This window comes from Triticum urartu, chromosome 5, assembly GCF_003073215.2.
Source record: "Triticum urartu cultivar G1812 chromosome 5, Tu2.1, whole genome shotgun sequence".
NCBI lineage: Eukaryota > Viridiplantae > Streptophyta > Magnoliopsida > Poales > Poaceae > Triticum > Triticum urartu.
Window position 1 is genome coordinate 569501905 of NC_053026.1, and position 20010 is coordinate 569521914.

Consider the following 20010-nt stretch of genomic DNA (forward strand, 5'->3'; position numbering starts at 1 on the left):
AGTAGCGTGTCCTCCCGCGCTACTGATAGACAAAATACCCGTGCTACTGCTAGGGTTTTCCCTAGTAGTGCAAAGTGCTTGTTCGGTGGCTCTTCAGCTCTGGGTTCGAAGCTGGGCCAAACAACCTAACTCTGAAAGCTGAGAAGGAGAATCTAACCGTGGTTTCAGCGCAAAATAAGAAGAGTTTGGAGAAGTTCGGAAAACCGAGCTCCGCCGTGCTGAACCAAGATTTGATAAATATTACTTCTTCTGATCAATAACTAGTGTCATGGATACATTATTATGCCATTTAGGACACAAATGGCTACTTAAGACTAGGGACTGAACAGCCAAGAGCTACGCGATTGACCGCTTAGATGCCTTACTTTAGGTTTCTCATGTGATGTGGTGGTTTCTGTCATGTTAGTATCTTCCTACCTGTTACCTAGGGAAATTCAAATTTTTACTTGTGTTTTTTGTCGCATTTAAGTTTTGTACATCTAAAGTTTTCGTATGGACCTACCAGACATGGTTTCCTTTCCAAATGGAATCAAACCAGAAAGTTTCACATCTATGAGATTCAAAAAAGAAACATACTACTTGTCCCTAAAAATTTGTATCAATGACGCATTATTTGCACATGACTTCTAATTGTTCCTAGGAAATACCAGAATATTCTATACAAACTAACTAGACCTTGTGAATGTTTGTTAGTATTCCCATCTAAATTAAGTTTTCGCGATAAAGTTCTTCCCTGCGAAATTCAATCGGTAATTCTTAGCAAAACATGAAATGAAATCTCCGACTCGAACCATCGCCAAAATAAACTTTGAAAGCAAGAGTGGTCAAGAAGAAGCCCCACAACAGTCTCGTTAAAAATGACGGCACAAGACTAGGTTCAATATTCACAATGTTTCCAGAGGTTAGATTCGCCAAGGGTTGTTAGCACTTAAACTGCTATGCAGACATTTGTTTACCGAGGGTTCAAATCCCTACGTTTCCATTTTTCTTAATTCATCAACATTAAGGATCACAAGTATAAAATCAAATAGAAAAATACTAGCAATAATAACTTAAATTATCTTACTTGGTCCCGTCCAAACGAAAGAAAAAAACACATCTTAATCTCTACTTATATAAAGATCTGAGTTGGTGATGTACTGTTCATTTTCGGAGGCATTCCTAATAAGTTGCCAAGAAATTAATCACACTAATTATCATGGATTTTATATTGTAGACAGATGTATGACAATCTTTCGATTGGTTGATTCGCCTAGTTCATACTTTGGGTCATTTTTTATTTGCCAAATCAGTGACTACAAGGCAAATGTGTTTTAAAAACCCAAGCAAGAAAATAACTTTGATATCAACGCATGGGTACAACACATTAGTAGTATTTAGTTATAAATTAAGGGACCAGCTAGGTTCAAGTCAACTAAAATAGAATTTATGCAAGTCATTTTTGTCAATCAGTTTTTTCCATCGTGTGGATGAAGCGCCCAAGGTTGGCATGCTCGTATGTAGCAGTGTATCAAGACCTCCTGTCAGAACAAGGCACGGAGTGCATTCCATGGTCAAATAATGCATGCATGTTTCGCAAAAAGATTAATAATGCATGCATGTGTTGTTGCTTCTCTTCGCCACTTGTCATTCATGGAATTAGGAGGATGGAAGGAGACACCATTTCACATCACGTGCATGCTATTTCCTGGGCATGTGATGAATAAATGCGTTACACATACATGCCATTCATGGATAAAATTTGCTGGATAACTGGATAGGACTAAATGCATGCATCACTCACTAAACAAAAGCTAAAACCAAACATAATACACAACTAAAGACAAAAATTTAATTTTTTTATAAGAAAGAATAAATTAAGGACAATTATATAACCTAAAAGAAGAAGGAAAATGTTAAAACACATAAAACAAACAATGAAAAAAATTGCATAGATTGGCATATAAATTGCACTCTTTCATAATATGCAAAATTTAAGAATATGGTAGTACAATTATTAGACATTGGTATGAAACACACACACATTGGATAAAAATTGAGTCAGTGCATATCCATGTTACGGGGGCTATTATTTGATAGGTGCGTAATTGTTTTTGGGTGTTCACTCGAATTGTCTCCACTACTCCACCACCTGATCAAGATACAAAGGCCCATCCAGCTTCTTCTTTCTCTAGCCTTCTTCTTTCCCTTATACCAATACTAACAAAGTAAAACAAAAACAAAAAGTTTTCTCATGAAGAATGAATTAGTGGCATTGGTATTACCCTTTAAGAAGAAAGAATAAAAAGAATAAAAAAACAATGACAAAAAATGCACAAAAGTTAAAGAAAAGTTGTGCTATGTTATAATATGCAAGAATAAGCATATAATGGTGGTTTTTTCACAAAAAGATTTTTCCTAATTAGAAATTAATTAGTGACATTGGTAATATCCATAAAGAAAAACAAAATAGTTAAAATAATGACATTTTCTAAGAAGAATGAATTAGAGGCATTGACATTCGGAAAATGCGAACAGCGGCCGCGCACCAGGCAGGCCGGTATCGAGGCCGTGAAAACGCCATGTGGATTCCCGCTCGCAGCGTATCCCTCGCGTATTTGATTTATTTTTTGGCCTGTATTGGAGGAGCCAGGTCCCACGCACATGCAAAAGTCTATAGGCCTCTGTCTCGCAGCTGACATGTATGAACAGAATTTTGGCGAGCCGTACATGCTCGACCGAGGATGGTGGAGACATGTACGACGTGCAATTTCCCTGTGGAGCAACGTTGCTAACTCACAGCCACAATTTTCTTCAATCGGGGGACGTGGCATTCTGATGATCAGCTAACACGCAAGTTGGTTTCCTTTACGTACAGTTCGCTAAGAAGAACCAAATAAGTTGTTTTGTTTCACTAATTGTCAGGTCTTGCCCATGATTTTGACAAGTGTCTGGGTTAGTAAGATGTGCCCCATGCGTGCAGTACATTTACCATGATGCATGTCATGTGATGATGGTTATCTAACACAAGTTTAACACTTGGCTGGAACATTTGATGGTTTCAAGTCAACGACGCGTTCAGGTTTTAGGTGTGACGGCCGCTAATAACCATAGAGATATCATTAGCCAGTTCGGGTTTTATGCGTGAGGCACGCTGTTGTGCATCAACTTTGCGCCGCGCATCATGGTTCTCTTTTCAGAGTCATGTCTCTTATGGGAATTTACTACGCCGTCACCTCACCCACAGTTGTCTCCATCTACCCCTGCCCTCGGCATTCATCTCTCGAGCCCCCGCTGTTCTTCCCCGGCTTTTGTTCTGAAGGAGCAAGCCGGAGCACCGACTATTGGCAACAGGAAGATGCAATAAGTTGCATGTACGCCGATCTCCAAATGGCTACGGGGAACATCATGGCAAGCTAAGAAACACAAGGACAACAAATCACTCACACGATCAGTCCCCTTACCCAGAAAATGTTCTTAAATCAACTATAAGAAATTAGGCTCGAACGGTGCACTTTTCTTAGTGCCACAGACATTCCGTCGATGTCCAACCACCCCACAGTTGCTACACTTCGGCAATTTCCTTGGAGCCTTTGGCAAATCTCCTCTCTGTGGGCAGGTTGTGCATTTGTGACCTTGCAATCTGCAAATTGTACAGAATCTGGACCTCTTAAGATGATTCTCATAAGGAACTTTGTCTCGACTTGTCGTTGGTCTCCCCCTCTGTCGTTTTTTCTGATGCACCCCCACACCTGAACAATTTGAATCAGCATCTCCATTATCCGCATCTTCACCACCACCATTTTCCTAGATCGCCCCCTCTGTAGCACTGGCTACCAAAAGTTGCTGCTTCTCTCGCTCTGCGAGCCCTAAACCATCCTTTTCTACACTCAAAGGCAGCAAAGTAGCATGGACCTCCTTCATCATACTCATGAAAACTTCATAACATTCAACATTGCTGTCACCAAGCACCACACACTCAAGTGCTTTCATGTACATAGTCTGGTGCCTGAATGTATCACTAGCAGGAGGCCCTCTGTCTTTCTGGTACCTGACCAAGTGTTCCGGGAGAATGTCACGAGCTTGTCTTGTCCAGCGCTTCATTATGTGCTTCTCAGGTATTTTTGCCAAACGGAAGTGAACCATCACCTGCATAAGATTATACCGGACATCAATCAACTAGTCTCATATGGACAAACAGAGCGACAACATGATTTTTTTAGTCATCACAAAGGATACAAACCTGCAAAGTATGGCAGCACACTAGGCCAGAATGTTCAAACATGCCACACTCGCAGCTGAAAAAACTTTCATCCTCATTGACTTCAATTTTGAACTGGACTTTACTCCATTTCTCTCTGTTCGCTGCTTCAACATGTGTCGACTTATAAATCCTCCTAGGAACAATCTCATCCAGTACATGTGCACCACATTTGTACAACTCTTCACCAAACGTCTCAAACATGGCCTTCGTGTAAACTTTGCTAGCATGCCTCTCCAACGGAAGGTTAAATCTAAGAGATACACCACTCTGCAACGGGAATAGACACACACACACATCACAAATGTTAGGATGTCAACCCATTGCCAAGTATGAAGGCTTACATAGAAAGTAGGACATTTTAAATATTCGTTTTCAATGAACACAAATGTAGGGGGAACGATGGAGATTTTTACCAGTGGTGTTCTTTTCTCCTGGAAGCTTTCTTCGGATTGTCGGTCAAATTGAAGCTTCTCAAACTGCTTGAGGAATAGATGCATTGGACATCCTGGAGGCACGTACTCCTTCAGCAGGTGATTTGCGCTCTCACTCCTTTGTGTGTTCGTCATTTTAGCACAGAAGACACCCATGAAATATGGTTTAGCCCATTTATGCCGGACTTCATATATCTTCGTCAGAAACGGATGTTTCTTGAGTGACTACTTGTCCAACATCTGCTGCCACCCTTGCTCAAATTCCTCCTCCGTGGTCATGTAATGTACAAGCTTGTGAAACTCCAGTTTGAATTCACTGTTCTTGCTCCAAAGCACACCCATTGACTCTTTCGCTTTTTTTCAGGACATGCCACTTGCACCAACGGTGTACTGTATTTGGCATTTCTGCCTCAATTGCAATTTCCATAGAGCGCACTTGATCTGTAAGTATAGTTTGTGGATGCTTCCCACCAACCATACGTATGAACTCCCGGAACACCCACCTGAAAGATTCTTCTTTCTCATCTCTCATCATAACCCCTCCAAAGATTATACTCTGAAAGTGATTGTTGACACCAACGAAAAGACCAAACGGCATGACATATAGGTTGGTCCTGTATGTTGCGTCAAATGTAATTGCATCACCGAAATACCGATACTGATCACACCCCCTACTCGTAACCCACATGAGTGTTTTTATCCTGCTGTCTTCATCTACTTGCATGGTGTAATTGAAGTCAGGATCATTTGCTTTCATATCAGCCTGAATTTCCATTGTTTTCATAGCGTCAGAGTCTGACTGGTCCTTGTTCAGCTTCCTACACAGTGTCTTCAATGAACGCTTTGTATTTCAACTGAGCCAAAAAAAACTACCCACAATGCTGAAAACCTTCCCAAGACCAACATTATTATCGTGGAGTTGTTTCACCAGATCCTTTGTGTATCTATCGATGTGCTTGTGTGACTTCCAATGCATTTTTCTCCACATGTCACAGACAACGGGTGGTTATGGCCAGATTTTGAACTCTGATATGTACCAACCGTTGTCCTTTGAACGGAGCAATCTAATCATGGCTTCACACCCGCACCTTCATGATCGGCTGTTTTCCCTCATTGGTTTGCCCTGCAGAGATGGTAGCAAGTACAAAATAAATGTTAGCTACAGATTACCCAAGGTTATCTAGCGCATTACTGCAACCAAATAACAGATCATATTATAGAAGAAAAAAATAACTAATGCCATATTGATTATCGGCATATGAGTGCACATACTGCACAAGCACACAGTATTTCTTGCATACATCTCTTTCGATTAACGTTCAGTCTGCTTTTCGCAAGCCTCACCCCGAAACCATATTCCCATGAATAGAGGTTGTAGAACTCATAGGCTTCATCCAACGAGTCAAAAGATGTGCCAGTTGTTGGATTGACGACTGGCCCAGATTTTGTCTCTGCATAAGCGCGAACTGACAATTCAAGTATTATTTTCCTATCAGGGTTCATCTCCCTCTCCTCAGGTGCCTTCCCAATCCTAACCCTCCAGACAGTGTTTTTGTGGAAAAAAACGATGGATGAAATGCTCAATTACCCTCGAAACAAAATATATCAACATAAAGAACGTCAGGCATAATCGCTACATCCATCCATGTAACAAACCTAGAAACTTAGCTCAAACAAATCATAAAAATCCAAACTACATATTACAGATCCCAGGATTCTAAGTATCTCATTCACCTCCAAAATCATAAAAAGACCACATACATATGCCATGGATACATTTTTATCCCACACGAACAGCGAAACAAAAATACAAAACATACCACACGGCTCATGCAGCGACCCAACTCCTATAAACTGAAACTCTTTTAGCTATAATGCTATCATGACTGCGTCAAACAAACGAATCCAACACACTAAAAATGGCACAAATAAATCAGTAATTGACTGATGCATCTACGACCATAACCACTTCCATCGGTGTGAAAAACAAAGGACTAGAGATAACAGTTCCAACTTGACAAACGAAACCAACGCATTATAATGCCACAATAAATCGGTAATTGACTAACGCATCTACAACCCAATGAACTTGTTTAGCTGTCAAACTCAATTCCCCAAACAAAACAGGTCCAACTTAAGCTTGCACAAGTTTTCCACCACATGTCCCTAATTAGACACCAAATACATGTTACCTTCTCATATCAATATCTCACAACAAAAACCAACCGTCATCTATACTACACAGCAATCCAAAGAAGGCGTACTAACCGCCGGATCAATCAATATAGTCATAGTATGGCAGAACAAATCATGGTTCGTGCTAAACAATCGCCAAATAGACGAAGAAAAAATTGTTATGCAATGGTGCCCCTGACTAACCTTTGCGTCCATCCGCTGGTCCCTTCGGAGCAAACGTCATATGTGGCTCCCTTTCCCACAGCCTGTGGCTCGCCGGCAGCGACCGCCTCCACATTCACAGCGTTCATGGAATCCTGAGACTCCAACGGCAGTACCGGAGCGCTCCACACCGCATTTCCGTCAATGGCCCTGCAAGAAATCAAATCTTGCTACATGAGTCCAGATCTTACAATGGCAACCGGCGCTCCGCCATCGGTGGGAAGATGCTCGCCGGTGAAAAAATGGTGGAGGAGACTACGCATACCCGTTTAACTCTAGGCCATTGGTAGACATGGCGACAGAACAGCTTCGAGGCGGCGCCAGAACAACTTCAAGGAGGCGCCAGAACAGCTTCAAGGAGGCGCCGTCGCCGGCCCAGGCGGCTGCGTAGAGGAAGGGGATGGAATAGAAAATCTGCCGCGTGGCTCTGCTATGATCCACTAGATTTTCCGTCGCGGCGAGGGGGGGCATCTATCACGACGACCTGTGCTGTTTCGAACCAGCCCATGGGCCACAGTTCCCTAGTGCACGTCATGTGAGCATTGGCAGAAGCAGGAAACAGAATCCAGGAATGGCCCGAACAGAATACGCCTATGCGAGCGCTAGGCATATGCCGGACCGTATTTCATCCTATAGGCCTGGCACAAACCTGGCCCGAACTGACGGATTGCACATCCCAAGGCCCAAAAGAACGCGCAAGATAACGGCCTGCCAGGTGCTCGGCCGCCATAAGCCCGCACTCCATTGTCATTGTCCTTTAAGAAGCTTTAAGAAGAAATAAGTTATAAAAAATCAAAATAAAATTTGCACACAATATACACAAAAATTGTGCTTTTTTACAATGGGTAAAAGCATAAGATAGTGCAATATTCACAAAGGAGACATTCAGAAGAAAGAATGAATTAATGGGATTGGTATTATTCTTAAAGAAAAATAGAATAAAATATTAACTAAAACAAAATCAAAATAACTAAGTTTATAAGGAAAAATAAATTAGTGGCATCGGTATTACCCTTTAAGAAAAAAATGAAATAAAAAATAAAGCAAAATCAAAACAATGAGATTTTCTAAGGAAGATTGAATTCATGGCATTGGTATTAACCTTTAAGAAGAACTAAATGGAAAAAAAATAAAACAAACAATAAGAAATTTGCACACAATATACAAAGAAATTGTGTTTTTCTAAAATAGGCAAAAAGGCATATAATAGTGGAGTTTCCGCAAAAAGAAAAAGTTTCCTAAGAAGGTGTCATTGGAATTACCCTTAGAAAAGAAAGAAAATGAAATAATGTTGGCGTTCTAGGAACGGGGGTCCCCAGACTTGCCTGCCTACGGCCTGCGGCGTGGCTCAAAGGGGGCCCAGCACGGCCCATCTTCATCAACGCAAGACTCAAGAACCTCGCGAGGGGCCAAGCCTCGCGGGGCGGACGACGTGGAGCTTCCTCAGGCGCGGCCTCGTCAGGCTGGCTCACGAGGAGGCGGAGAAATCAAGGCGGGGTACCTCGCGAGGTGCCCGTGACGCAAGCCATGACGACTCAGGGCGCCAGGCGGGTGCCAGCCCGCGCAGCGTCCTCCTTTCCTCTTTGGTGCAAAGGGGGCAAGCGCAGCCGCGGAGTACCGAGGCATCAGGCAAAGGTTGCCATTTCGGTGCAACGAGACCAAGACCAGGAGGACTACGAGACAGAGGTCACCGTGGAGCCCAAGACGGCGTCATCACCAGAGCTTTGCGCAGGCGAAGACTGCTTTTGTCAGGATAGCTGATACTTGCTGTCCCCCTTCAAATTAGCCCGCCATTGTTGGCTCCCTTCCCGCTCGATATTTGGGAAGAGGACCAGGGCCTCTATAAATAGGACCATCCGCCCACATAACAAAGGGGCCGGCGGGTGAGAGTAAGGCAGTGAGTGAGAGAGAGAGAGAGAGAGAGAGAGAAGGGTGACTGAACTCCTCCTAACAGTTCATCGCCCCAGCCAAGAGCAGACCCTCGCGAAGCTGTTCTTCCTTGTATTGTTCATCATCATCAGCCCAAGAGGCAATCCACCCACCGCACACTGGAGTAAGGTATTACACCACAATGGTGGCCCGAACCAGTATAAACCTTGTGTCTCTTGTGCAGTTCTTTCAGTAGTCTAGATCTTTGCGAGACGGTGAGGTAGAAGGCGTAATCTTCGCGCGCACCCCAGAGTTCGAACCTTAAGGATCTGCCGGAACCCGAAATCCGACAAATAATTACCAAATCAAAATCAAAATCATGAAGTTTTATAATGGTCAATGCATAAGTACCATTGTTATTACTCTTTGAGAATAAATATAATGAAAAGAGCTTTAAAAACTTGCACTTTGCATAGTATTTGTGTGTACACATTTACACTCATGCACCGTCCAAAAAATACCAATACAAGAAAAAATATAATAAAGTAAAACAAAAGGAGAAATGCATAAAAACACAAAAAAAAAAGAGGGATGGCCTAGACGGTACAGGTAATGGGCTTTTGCCAAGTAGCAAATCAACTGGCCCAAATATGTGATCAGTGAAAAAATAGCATAACTCATAGAACAACTAGAAAAACACAACATGAATCTCAGAGCAAGAATCAACGGTCATCAAATTGACTGACCCAAATTCAAAAATTTAGGTGACTTACCTATATAGCTAAACTGACTACAAATAAATGGATTAGCATTTCATTGCGCCCGTCATTAAATTACACTTGAAATTTCCCCAAGTTACCCATCATACCGTCCACAAATGACGAAAAAAAATTGTTCCTTAAAAAGTGAAAACTTACACAACGACTTGCATGCCCGCCTTCTGCTGCTCGCAAATGATGGGCTTCCGCGTGAGCCTGCACTCACGCGGCCTTTTTCATGCGTGATCATCAGGCCACACTGGCATATCCTATTCTACGCTTCAGGTGGCCATTACTATATAAACTGCAAACAGGCGCACACTGCTACGTTCCAAAAAAGGTGTTGGTTTTGATTGAACTGCCGACCTCATTGTTCGAAGGGAGCGCAGCAACCAGCAGGAAACTCACCAGCTCAGGCACACCCACTTCATTTTTCTTTTATTTCGTCTCGTCAATTCTGTTTGTTTGTTTTTCCTTTTTCACTTCCTTTTTCTTGTCCTTTTTCTTTTTTTGTTTCCTTGAACATTTTTCTAAACTGATGAACCTTTTTTATAATTAAATAAACTTTTTTTTTCAAGTTTGATGAACTTTTTTCAAATTTGATGAACTTTTTTTAAATTTGTTTTTTAGTTCGATTTTTTTCAATTCGATGAATTTTTTTTTGAAATTTGATGAACTTCTTTTAAATTTGATGACCTTTTTTCAAGTGCATGAACTTTTTTCAAATTTTTTGAACTTTTCAAATTCACCAATTAATTTTTGCCAAATGCAATTGAGGGAACTAGAAAAAAAAACTAAATCCACATCGGCCAGCCTACCAGCGTCGGCAATTAGCATCAGGATGCTAAAGTTCGGCAATGACCGGCACAGGCATGTGTCTGTTGGTCTGTGGTGTTAGTCAGCAAGGGTTGTCGGCCAAGCTACAACCACGGGAGCAATAAAAGTTGTTTTTGAATATATTAAATTGTTTATGTAATTTTGAAAAACTCTTCACGTATTTTCTTTCATAAATATGCATGTGGACAAATGTTCAACAGTTGCAACCAAAAAAATGTGCATGTAGTTTTCAAAAACATATGAAATCAGAGGTGGAGATCAATTCAGATATATGGAGTAACAATCTGAGGTGATGGATCAGGTGGGCTTGATGATACAAGAAAATGTGATGAATAACACCAATATATTTCTTTCGGACAGGTTGTAAACATCTAAGCCAAGTGGTCCGTTAGCAAAGAGGTGGGTAGATTATCAGAACAACAATGTCACAAACAAAACTTGGTGAGCATAGAGGAGGCATGAGGAGTTCCGGGGCAAGGTTTGATGTCAGAGTGAAGTGAGAACGAGCTCAAAACGGCGGCGCGAGGATGAGCTTGAGGTTGTGGCAGCGGCAACTAAAACATGCCCTGCGTCGATGATACTTGAACTGAAAACCGCCTAAGATTGCATCCATGACTCCATAGTTTGCTTAATTTTTTGTTGGAATTCATGAGCCCTTTTTGCTGGTACTCTCTCCGTCCGGTGAAGAGTATACATCTAGCTTCAAATTTTGTCTACAAAAGAGTGTACTTCTATTTTCCCAATACACTTTAAAGTGGGGGAAAATACTTTCCTCCCATCACACGGTAATCAAGACCAATAACAATCTACATATGGTCTTCTTAATTTCTACATGCACATAGCTCATTAGGGGTTGGGTAATTAAAGAGGAGAGAGATGGTGGCTTGCATCTTTCCAATGCATTTTTTTACTCAACTCTAATTTGTCCTAAAATTTCTAGATATACACTCTTCACCAGACGGAGGGAGTATAGGTTAAGTAAGATACTAATATTTGGTGATATCATCAGAAAGGACCCCGCCCCTCACCACGTCGCTTCTCTGGCAACTCGGGGGCAACCCCGCACGGCCGCCACACTTCTCCCCATCTCCCACCAGGCAAGGCCCGCCCGGTGAAGCGTGCGCGGGTGCCTGGGAAGGCGGCGATGCCTTTTTCCCTTGGTACAGATGGTCCTTTGCCCACCGGCCAGGGCCATCCACCTTGTACTTCGGCCACCGCCGGCTACCGCTCCTTCCGTCGGCGGAGATCCGACCGTCTCGCTCCTCCCCTCTACGCGCCCCTCCCGGTCGGCTGCTGTCATTGCCTAGCGCCGGCGACTGCCCTCGTGCACTCATGCTCTCGTGCTGATCTAGCTGAGATGGGGGCAAGGGTTTCCTCGGCTGGCTCAGGTCCTGCCATCCTTCTACGGTGGCGTCGCAACTGCCTTCCACCCCCGTGTTGCAGCTATGGCTGCGGGGCTTTAGCCTCGGCAAGTTCCCAGTTGGTCTTCCTAGCGGCGGCTGCTCTTGTAGTGCACTGGCCTGGTGGCAAGGCTGGCGCTTTGAAGCCCGCGGTTTCTTGCCGGTGCGTCTCTTGCCATGGCAGCCTGGACCCACGTTCCCCGGCATCCTTTTCCAGTGCGGCTACGGCCCCGGTGCTTCGAAGGCTTCGTTCTCCATCATGTTCGGTTTGCCGGTGTACTGACGGCTTCGGCTCCGACAGTGTGGATCTGTCTCTCTCAAGTTTCGGTCTTGTCAACGTCGCCGGTCGTCGTCGTTTCCTTCGCATCCACCTCCTACACATCGCCGCCTCCCCAACCATGGTCACCTCCTTGCGTCGTCCCTTCCAAAGCTCACATGTTCGGAGGTGCCCGGTGCCTCCGCAACGCCGGACGTAGCTCCCATTCTTGTGGTGTCGGCTTTGAACAACATTGGGTTCCCATGTCTTCTTCGACTACGGGATTGCTCACACTCAGGTCGGGGCGAAAGTCTCTCCTTGGCTTGCTATTGCTGGCAGCAATGACCCTTGCGAGTGTCGTTCCCTCCTTGGAGGCGCTACCATGACCCTTTTATGTGCCCCTCTTCGAGCATCGGGGGAAACGCTAGGTCCGATTCCTCGGATCGGACGGCGACGGCGTCATGATGTTGTTCCCCTTTTTGAAGGCGTTGTCTTTTTGGCTCGCGGCGTCCTGGGTGTGGGTTTTGAAGTTGTTGGACGTCACGTTGATTGTTGCCGCTCAAGGCATGTGTTTCCGGGGCGCTATGTACGACTTCCATGGTGCTTCCCTCATGTCTTCTACCCCCGACTTGGCCAGGTCCTGCTACTCACTTGCCGATCTCCTGGCGCTCTTGATGGGGGTACGTTGATCCTAGCGAGGCTGGTGCAGTGCACGACGTAGGTTCACGATGTCGTGACGCGGTCTGAGTTTCTTGTGTCCCGCCTCCTCACCCTCCAATGCTCAAGTCTGGGCTAGGCGGGTTTAGCTGTGTTATTTCTTCCTTTGGGTCGAACATCCGATGTCTCCGTGCTCCGGGCATCATGTTCACGCCCTCTTGGGTTTTTGTCATGTGTTGTACCATCTCTTTGTACGAATTATCTTTTTCTATCAATAGCATGGTGTACAGGCTTTGTATATTCACGAAAAAAAAGGATAAATTAGAATTCCTGATCTGGGGAAGCGGCTTTGCTGTCGAGCAGAAAGTGTAGTTGCTCCTAGCTGCTGCTGACTGTCCAGCGAACCCAACCTGAAGTCCTGAACCTGCACTTTCCCCCCAAAATCCGGCGCGCGCCACTCCCGGAAATGGAGACGAACTCCGATTCCCCACCAACGGAGGAGTACGGGCGCCGGCTGGTCGCGGCTGGCTCACCCTCGACGCGCTCTTCCTGTCCGAGCCCTCGGCGGGGAGGTCCGTGCGCGCGCTGGTGCACGACCCGCACCTCCCGTGGGCGAGCCGCCAGCGGCGCCCTTCTCGCAGCCGGAATGAGATCCTCTGGCGTACAGCAAACAACTGCAGAGGGACGTCCAACATGGATCACCGTCCGTGCAGAATCCAATGGCAATGGGTAAACACCGGAAGGAACATAGCAAAGCCATTGGCCCATGAGCACGATGCGGCCCAGTCGGTGTCCTGCTCATCGTTTTGTACGTAAACTGTAAATTTCTATCTTTCTTTGTGCATGAACTGGTCCCTCTGTCCGTGGACAGATGGGGGATAACATTTGCTGGTTGCGCCCTAAAGCAATGTAATGATGAAAGAATGAACCATTTCAGTGGGCAATTCATGAGGAAGAAGGCTAGAGGAAGATTGATTATTGAGACGTACGCATGATCGAAGAGCACGTCAGCTCGTCACCTCTGGCGATCATTTTCTTCCGCGTCTCTTGCGTGTTTTTCCGCCTCCCCTGCGTTCGACTGGGCTGCAGAGCGTTCGTGGGCTGCACGGCCTCTTTACACAGCTCGTTCTGTTGGCAAAGTTTCACCAGCTGCCATTGGATGCACAAGGGAGGACAAAATTACTGTTCTGACCTAAAAGGCTAACAAAATCCCTATTTGATCTCGTTTAAAAAAAATTCGATTTTGACCTCTTTGGGTGACGCCAACATCCCTGGCGTCTGGGTTGCGAACCAGACGCCAGGAACCCTGGCATCTGGCCCCTGGCCCGCACTGCCCGCCTGCCCGTTGACCTGCTGATGTGGCAAAGGGGCCAGACGCCAAGGACGCTGGCGGCTGGCCCTGGTAAGTGGATAACCCCACGAGAAAGTGTGTGGGACCCACCCCACACACTTTCCCCAATCCACAACTCGAGCTTGAAGAACACTTGGAGCTCCCACACTCTCTCCCACCCCTCGAGCTCCTCCTCAAATCCTCTCCAAAAGGTGCATCCCTTAGGTGGATCTTTCCATCACTTTGTTGCTCTTGGTAATCTCCCCCAAATCATCCAATTATTTTTTGTTAAATCTTATTATTTTGGTTGCATTTTATACATGTTGGTGGAACCCTAGTTTTTTTTCTCCCTTATGTTAGTGTGAATGGCTTGGTTAACTTTGATAATATAGTGATATGCATGGTGTGTAGTAGGAATATATGCTTGTTGAGTAGAAAGATTGGGGGTTAGGGTTAGTTAGTGATTAGGGTTAACTTTGCTTAGTGTGTGTTAATTAGTGATATTTTTGTGGACATCACCAATAATTTAGTGTTGATATGATTTGGTTATAATGAGATGTATTTGGATAAACACCAATTCTCATTGAAGTCTTAAATGCATTCATGTTATTTTTAGATGGAGAGACTTGTTAATGTTCATTACATGGACAAGGAGGCATTCTTGAGTAACAATGCCGACACGGGTGAGGAACCATTGGTTTTTGGTACAAGCCCTAGCTATGAGGATGTTGTTGCAAAAGTGAGACAAGTCTTAAAGTGGATGGACACCAATGTTGATGTTAAGTTAATAGGAAGGTATGATGTTGGAGTTGGAGCCAAATCTCGCTTGAAAAGTATGCCTATCACCTCGGATTTGCATTGGGATGTATACAAGGAAAAAGTTTCCCAATCGGAAGACAAGTCACTTAAATTGTTTGCCACCAAGGTTGAATCTCCTCGGTTTACCTTTGATTTGAACCGGCATGTCTCTTCCCCAATGGATGACATGAGCGAGAGGACAATGGTGCCACTTGTTGAGCATAGGGTTGTGGTTGATGCCCCCAATGCTTATAGCCAACCACGTCCCCGTGTACCATCTATTAAAGCAAATGAGGTTGAGTTGTATGCCCCTAATGCTTCTAGCCAACCACCAACTAGCCAAGCAAATGAAGTTGAGGTGATTGCTAGTGACGAAGTAATTCAAGAGGATGAAGATGCTTATGATGACGACGAAGAGCAAGAGGAAGGGTTTCATGGTAATGATGTTGGTGACTTGGATGCGTACATAGCGCAAAAGGACATGGATCGTGACTTTTAGGCGTCAATATGCGTATGACTCGGATGACGAGGGTCCAGTTGAACAGTTGGACGAGGATGGATTCACAAAGGAGGAAAACCAAATCCACTTTGAGCTGACGGGCTTAGAAAAAAGAACTCACTTGTTTAAAGATCTCAGCCTTGCCCATAAAGTTGTTGTTGACGGTGGAATGAGAATGACGGCGATTGAGCCAACACCATGCCCGGATCCAGGAGAACCAAGGGTGGAGAATGAGGACGAGAATGCTTATTTGAAGAAAGGAATGAAGTTTCTGAGCTTGCCTATGCTGAAGTTATGGTTGGCTGACTATGCCATTCGGAACCATAGGCCAATTTATGTGGAGCACTCCGACATGAAGTTGCGTTACACCGTGAAGTGTGAGCATGAAGGATGCCCATGGAAGGTTCGTGCAAGAAAGCTTAAAGAAACCGAAGAATGGGTGTTAACAAGTTGTGTTGCCACTCATAGGTGCAAACCGCCATCTAAACGACTTCGAACGACACACCGTCAACTCACATCTGAGTATCTCGGATACAAATGGATGAAAGATATAGGCTTTGATCCCACTGTGAAAGTGAGGTTTCTAATGCGGACGGTGAAAAAACAATTTGGTTATGAAGTCAAGTATGGGAAGGCATGGAAGGCAAAAGCAAATGCTATTAGGATGTTGTATGGTGGTTATGAAGAAGCATACAACCAGCTCCCAAGGTTGTTGGCCGCGATTGCACACAAGAACCCGGGCATGTTTCATGTGGTCGAGGATCACGAGGGAGTGTTCCACCGTGCCTTCTGGAGTTATGGACAATGCGTGGATGCGTTTCAGCATTGTCGTCCGGTCTTGTCTATAGATGGCACGTTCTTGACCGGTAGATACAAGGGCACACTAATGGTAGCAATGGCGCACTCATCAAACGGCAACGTGTTGCCGTGTGCATTTGCTTTGGTGCCTTTCGAGCACCAAGACAACTGGGAGTGGTTCATGGGTCATGTTAGGCACAACGTGATTGGGGCTAGGGAGGTATGCATCATATCGGACCGGCACCATGGCATACTCAAGGCAATGGACATTGTTATTCCAGGATTTCCAAAGCTTCACCACAGATGGTGCATGAGGCATTTCGTGGCCAACTTTAATTTGCCGGGCATGTAAGAGCAAGGAGCTCAGCAAAGACCTTACCCATGTATGTGTGGCCTTCACCACCCAAGGTTTCGATGCTCGGTACAACAAACCCTTTACAGCGGTGAACGAAGGGGGAAAAGATTTCTTAACTAGGAATTTAAGCGAGAAGCACAAGTGGGCACGCGCTCATGACGATGGTGGTAGGCGATATGGCGACATGACGAGCAATCTGGTAGAATGTTTCAACAATGTGCTGAAGGGTGCTCGTGCATTGCCGGTGACTGCAATAGTGGAGTACACATTCTTCAAGCTTAATGAGTACTTTCAGAGGCATTCTGAAGAGACTGCAAAATGGATAGGTGCAAAAAAGGATTATCCGGAAAAGGTTGATGAATGGTTGCAGTTACAAGCAAGCAAGTCTTCACGGCGACAAGTTATCATATTCGACATAACTGAAATGATCTATCAAATTGATGAGCCAGGTGGCACAACACGAGACGGTAGACAATATGGTGGTGCTGCATTTGAGGTGCGTCTGAAGACTCGGTGGTGCCAGTGCGAGAGGCCTAGTAAGTATCATTGGCCATGCTCGCATTTGATAACGGCGGCGAAGACGAGAAACATACATGTTTGTGATGGAAAAACCGTGCGGATGCAAGAGTTCCATGTGGAAGCTACTAGGTTGACATGGGCGCCAAGATTTCACCCTTTCTTGGACCAATCACAGTGGCCTGAGTATCATGGCCCTCATATTAGGCCAGACCCTCTTCTGAAGGTGGAGACCAAGGGTAGAAGGATAACTAAGAGGTTTAGGGGTGATATGGATGACCTGGCCGGATACACTGGCATGAAACACTTTGATAGCGGCCATTTCATGGAGGCTCCTGACACTATCAACTGTGGGGTGTGCGGTGAAGGGGGACACAATGAGCGGACATGCAAGAATAAGGAAACCAAAAAAATAAAAACAATTCGTGGAGGTGGCACCGATGGTGAACGAGGTGGAAGAGGTGACAGTGGTGGTGGTCGAGGAAGCACAAGTGCTAGAGGTGGTGGTCGAGCAGGCACAAGTGCTAGAGGTGGTGGTCGAGCAAGCACAAGTGCTAGAGGTGGTGGTTGTCGAAGAGGAAGCACAAGTGCTAGAGGTGGTGGTGGTCGAAGAGGAAGCACAAATGCTAGAGCTGGTGGTGGTCGGAGAGGAAGCACAAGTGCTAGAGGTGGTGGTGGTCGAAGAGGAATGGTTGATAATGGACCGGCCTTCGGTTATTTGCTTAATCCAGATGGTTGATCTAATAATAATGGTATATTATTTGTTCATAAAATTCCTAGCATTTATTGATTTACTGTATTTACACATGTATCTCTTTGTGTCTTGTGATAACAATTGTTCTTTTTGTAGGCATGGCTTCATCCGGTTCCAGGACGAGGCCGGCATGCGCGGACCAAGAGGACATGCCGAAGACGTGGATGGAGGCCACGTTGGACAAGGAGAAGGAGAAGGATGTGCCCACACCACCATGTTGGTGTGGTGATGTTTGCAAGCTGAAGGTGTCCACGGACCGCAAGAAGTCATGGACAGAAGGTATAATGTTTTTCGTGTGTCCCAACTATGCACATGATCATCGAAGGCCAACTAACGCATATGACATACCACCGGTATGTTGGGTGTACATACAAAAAACCTCATCAAGTTTGAACTCATATTACTAACAAAAACATGACTTTTACGTAGTCGCCTCCTCCACTTTGCAAGTACTTCACTTGGATAGATCACGAGGTACCAAAAGATGTCCAAGAGGACCAACATCGAGATTACTTACGGAGGCAGCGCCTGTTCGAGGAGTCCTTTGCACGGGGATTGGAGCATGAGCGTCGTGAGAAGGAGAAGAACGAGCGCAAAAAGCGTGAGCAAGAGAGGGCACGCAAAGAGAAGGATGCTCGTCAAGAAGAGAGGGCAAGAAAACTTGCAAGGGCTCGCGATGCACGAGAGGAGGACGAGGCACATGACAAGAAGGGAAAGTGGCCCCGTACTACTCAGTAGACAAATGGAAAGGCACCGGCGTCGATGATGGAATATCGAGACTTTGTTTAATGTATGAACTTGTCATTCGAGACCGTGTGTGGTCATGAACTACTTATGTCATTTGAGACATCATGTGTGAACTTGTTATTCGAGATCTATTTAAAATTATGTGCAAACTATGCTTTGTTCATATTTTTGTTTGATTTCCAATGTTTAAAAGTGTGTGCAACCTATTTGAAATTTTGTGCAAACTATCCAGAGAGCATTTTGCCCATCCGAAAAGCGATAAGAACATGACCAGAGAGCATTTTGCCTATCCACAGAGCCAGATGCCAGGAACTCTGGCGTCTGGCTCCATATCCAGACCAGACAAGACCAGACGCCAAGGTCCCTGATGTCTGGCTCGTTTTGGTCACGCAGGAGACCAGACAGTTGTTTGATCATCCAGAAAGTCAGACGCCAAGGACCAGACGCCAAGGTTCCTGGCATCTAGGTCCATATCCAGACCAGACGCCAGGGTGCCTGGCGTCTGGCTTGTTTTGGTCGCGCAGGAGACCAGACACCTGTCTGATCATCCAGAGAGCCAGACGCCAGGCACCCTGGCGTATGGGTCCATATCCAGACCAGACGCCAAGGTCCCTGGTGTCTGGCTCGTTTTGGTCGCGCAGGAGACCAGACACTTGTCTGATCTGTCTGATGCCCGATCCAGAGAGCCATACGCCAGGCACCCTGGCGTCTGGGTCTCCAAACTCAGACGCCAAAGTCCCTGGCGTCTGGCTCCCTATCCAGAGAGCAAGTTTCGAGTGGATAAGATTCTTTGGGCCCACCTCTAGCCCTCTCATCCATTCATCTCCACCTCTACCCCTCTCATTCCTTTCATCTCCACTCACTCTCACCTCTAGCCCTCTCATCCACTCACTCTCATCCAGTACCCTAACCCCCCCTCAAATCTCTCACGAATCGGTCCGGTTTCACCGTTGGATCTTTATTATTTCGAAACTAGAAGGTAAATCAACTCCACCCCATCTTTTGGTTGGTTTAATGCATCATAGTTTTGTGTAAACCCTAGTTTATTTTCCTCGTGGTTTAATGTATCATAGGTTAGGTACTAAGAGATTTGTGTGTTGTAGATGGCTAAGGGTACTCAGTGGGTGCTTAGCCCTGTTGTTCATGTCCTAGGCTTGTCTCCATGTCTTGTGCAAGTTAGTGAAGTGGACCTCACTTTTGATTGGTTGAAGACTAAATTCATGTTGAAGAAAGGGTTGAAGGAAGAGGATTTTGTGTACTATGTCAGCAGGAAGCAGTCAGATGGCCCCGGCCAAAGAAAATTGGTTGACATAACTGATGACGACAAGATTCAAGAAATGCTGCAAGAATGGGGATGGAAAAGGG

At 45.2% G+C, this 20010-nt stretch overlaps 1 protein-coding gene across 1 annotated transcript; it reads right to left on the bottom strand.

The window, feature by feature from the left end:
* Window positions 1-3345: 3345 nt before the first annotated feature.
* On the bottom strand, window positions 3346-7503 carry LOC125510818 (protein FAR1-RELATED SEQUENCE 5-like). The gene is made up of 5 exons (XM_048676084.1): window positions 7337-7503; window positions 7054-7221; window positions 4657-5797; window positions 4223-4510; window positions 3346-4128 (listed from the first exon to the last, which is right to left on the bottom strand). Exons 3-5 carry the CDS (start codon window positions 4828-4830, stop codon window positions 3787-3789), a joined length of 804 nt encoding a protein of 267 aa, XP_048532041.1. The 5' UTR covers window positions 4831-5797; window positions 7054-7221; window positions 7337-7503; the 3' UTR covers window positions 3346-3786.
* Between the last annotated feature and the right edge of the window lie 12507 nt (window positions 7504-20010).

What these genes read in the sequence shown, in the direction of transcription:
- LOC125510818 (XM_048676084.1), bottom strand. Translation starts at nt 4,830, where the DNA reads ATGGGTGTCTTCTGTGCTAAAATGACGAACACACAAAGGAGTGAGAGC. An exon ending in AGGAGAAAAGAACACCACTG is followed by an intron (nt 4,511 to 4,656) that starts GTAAAAATCTCC and finishes TTCCCGTTGCAG; the next exon opens with AGTGGTGTATCTCTTAGATT. An exon ending in TGTGCTGCCATACTTTGCAG is followed by an intron (nt 4,129 to 4,222) that starts GTTTGTATCCTT and finishes AATCTTATGCAG; the next exon opens with GTGATGGTTCACTTCCGTTT.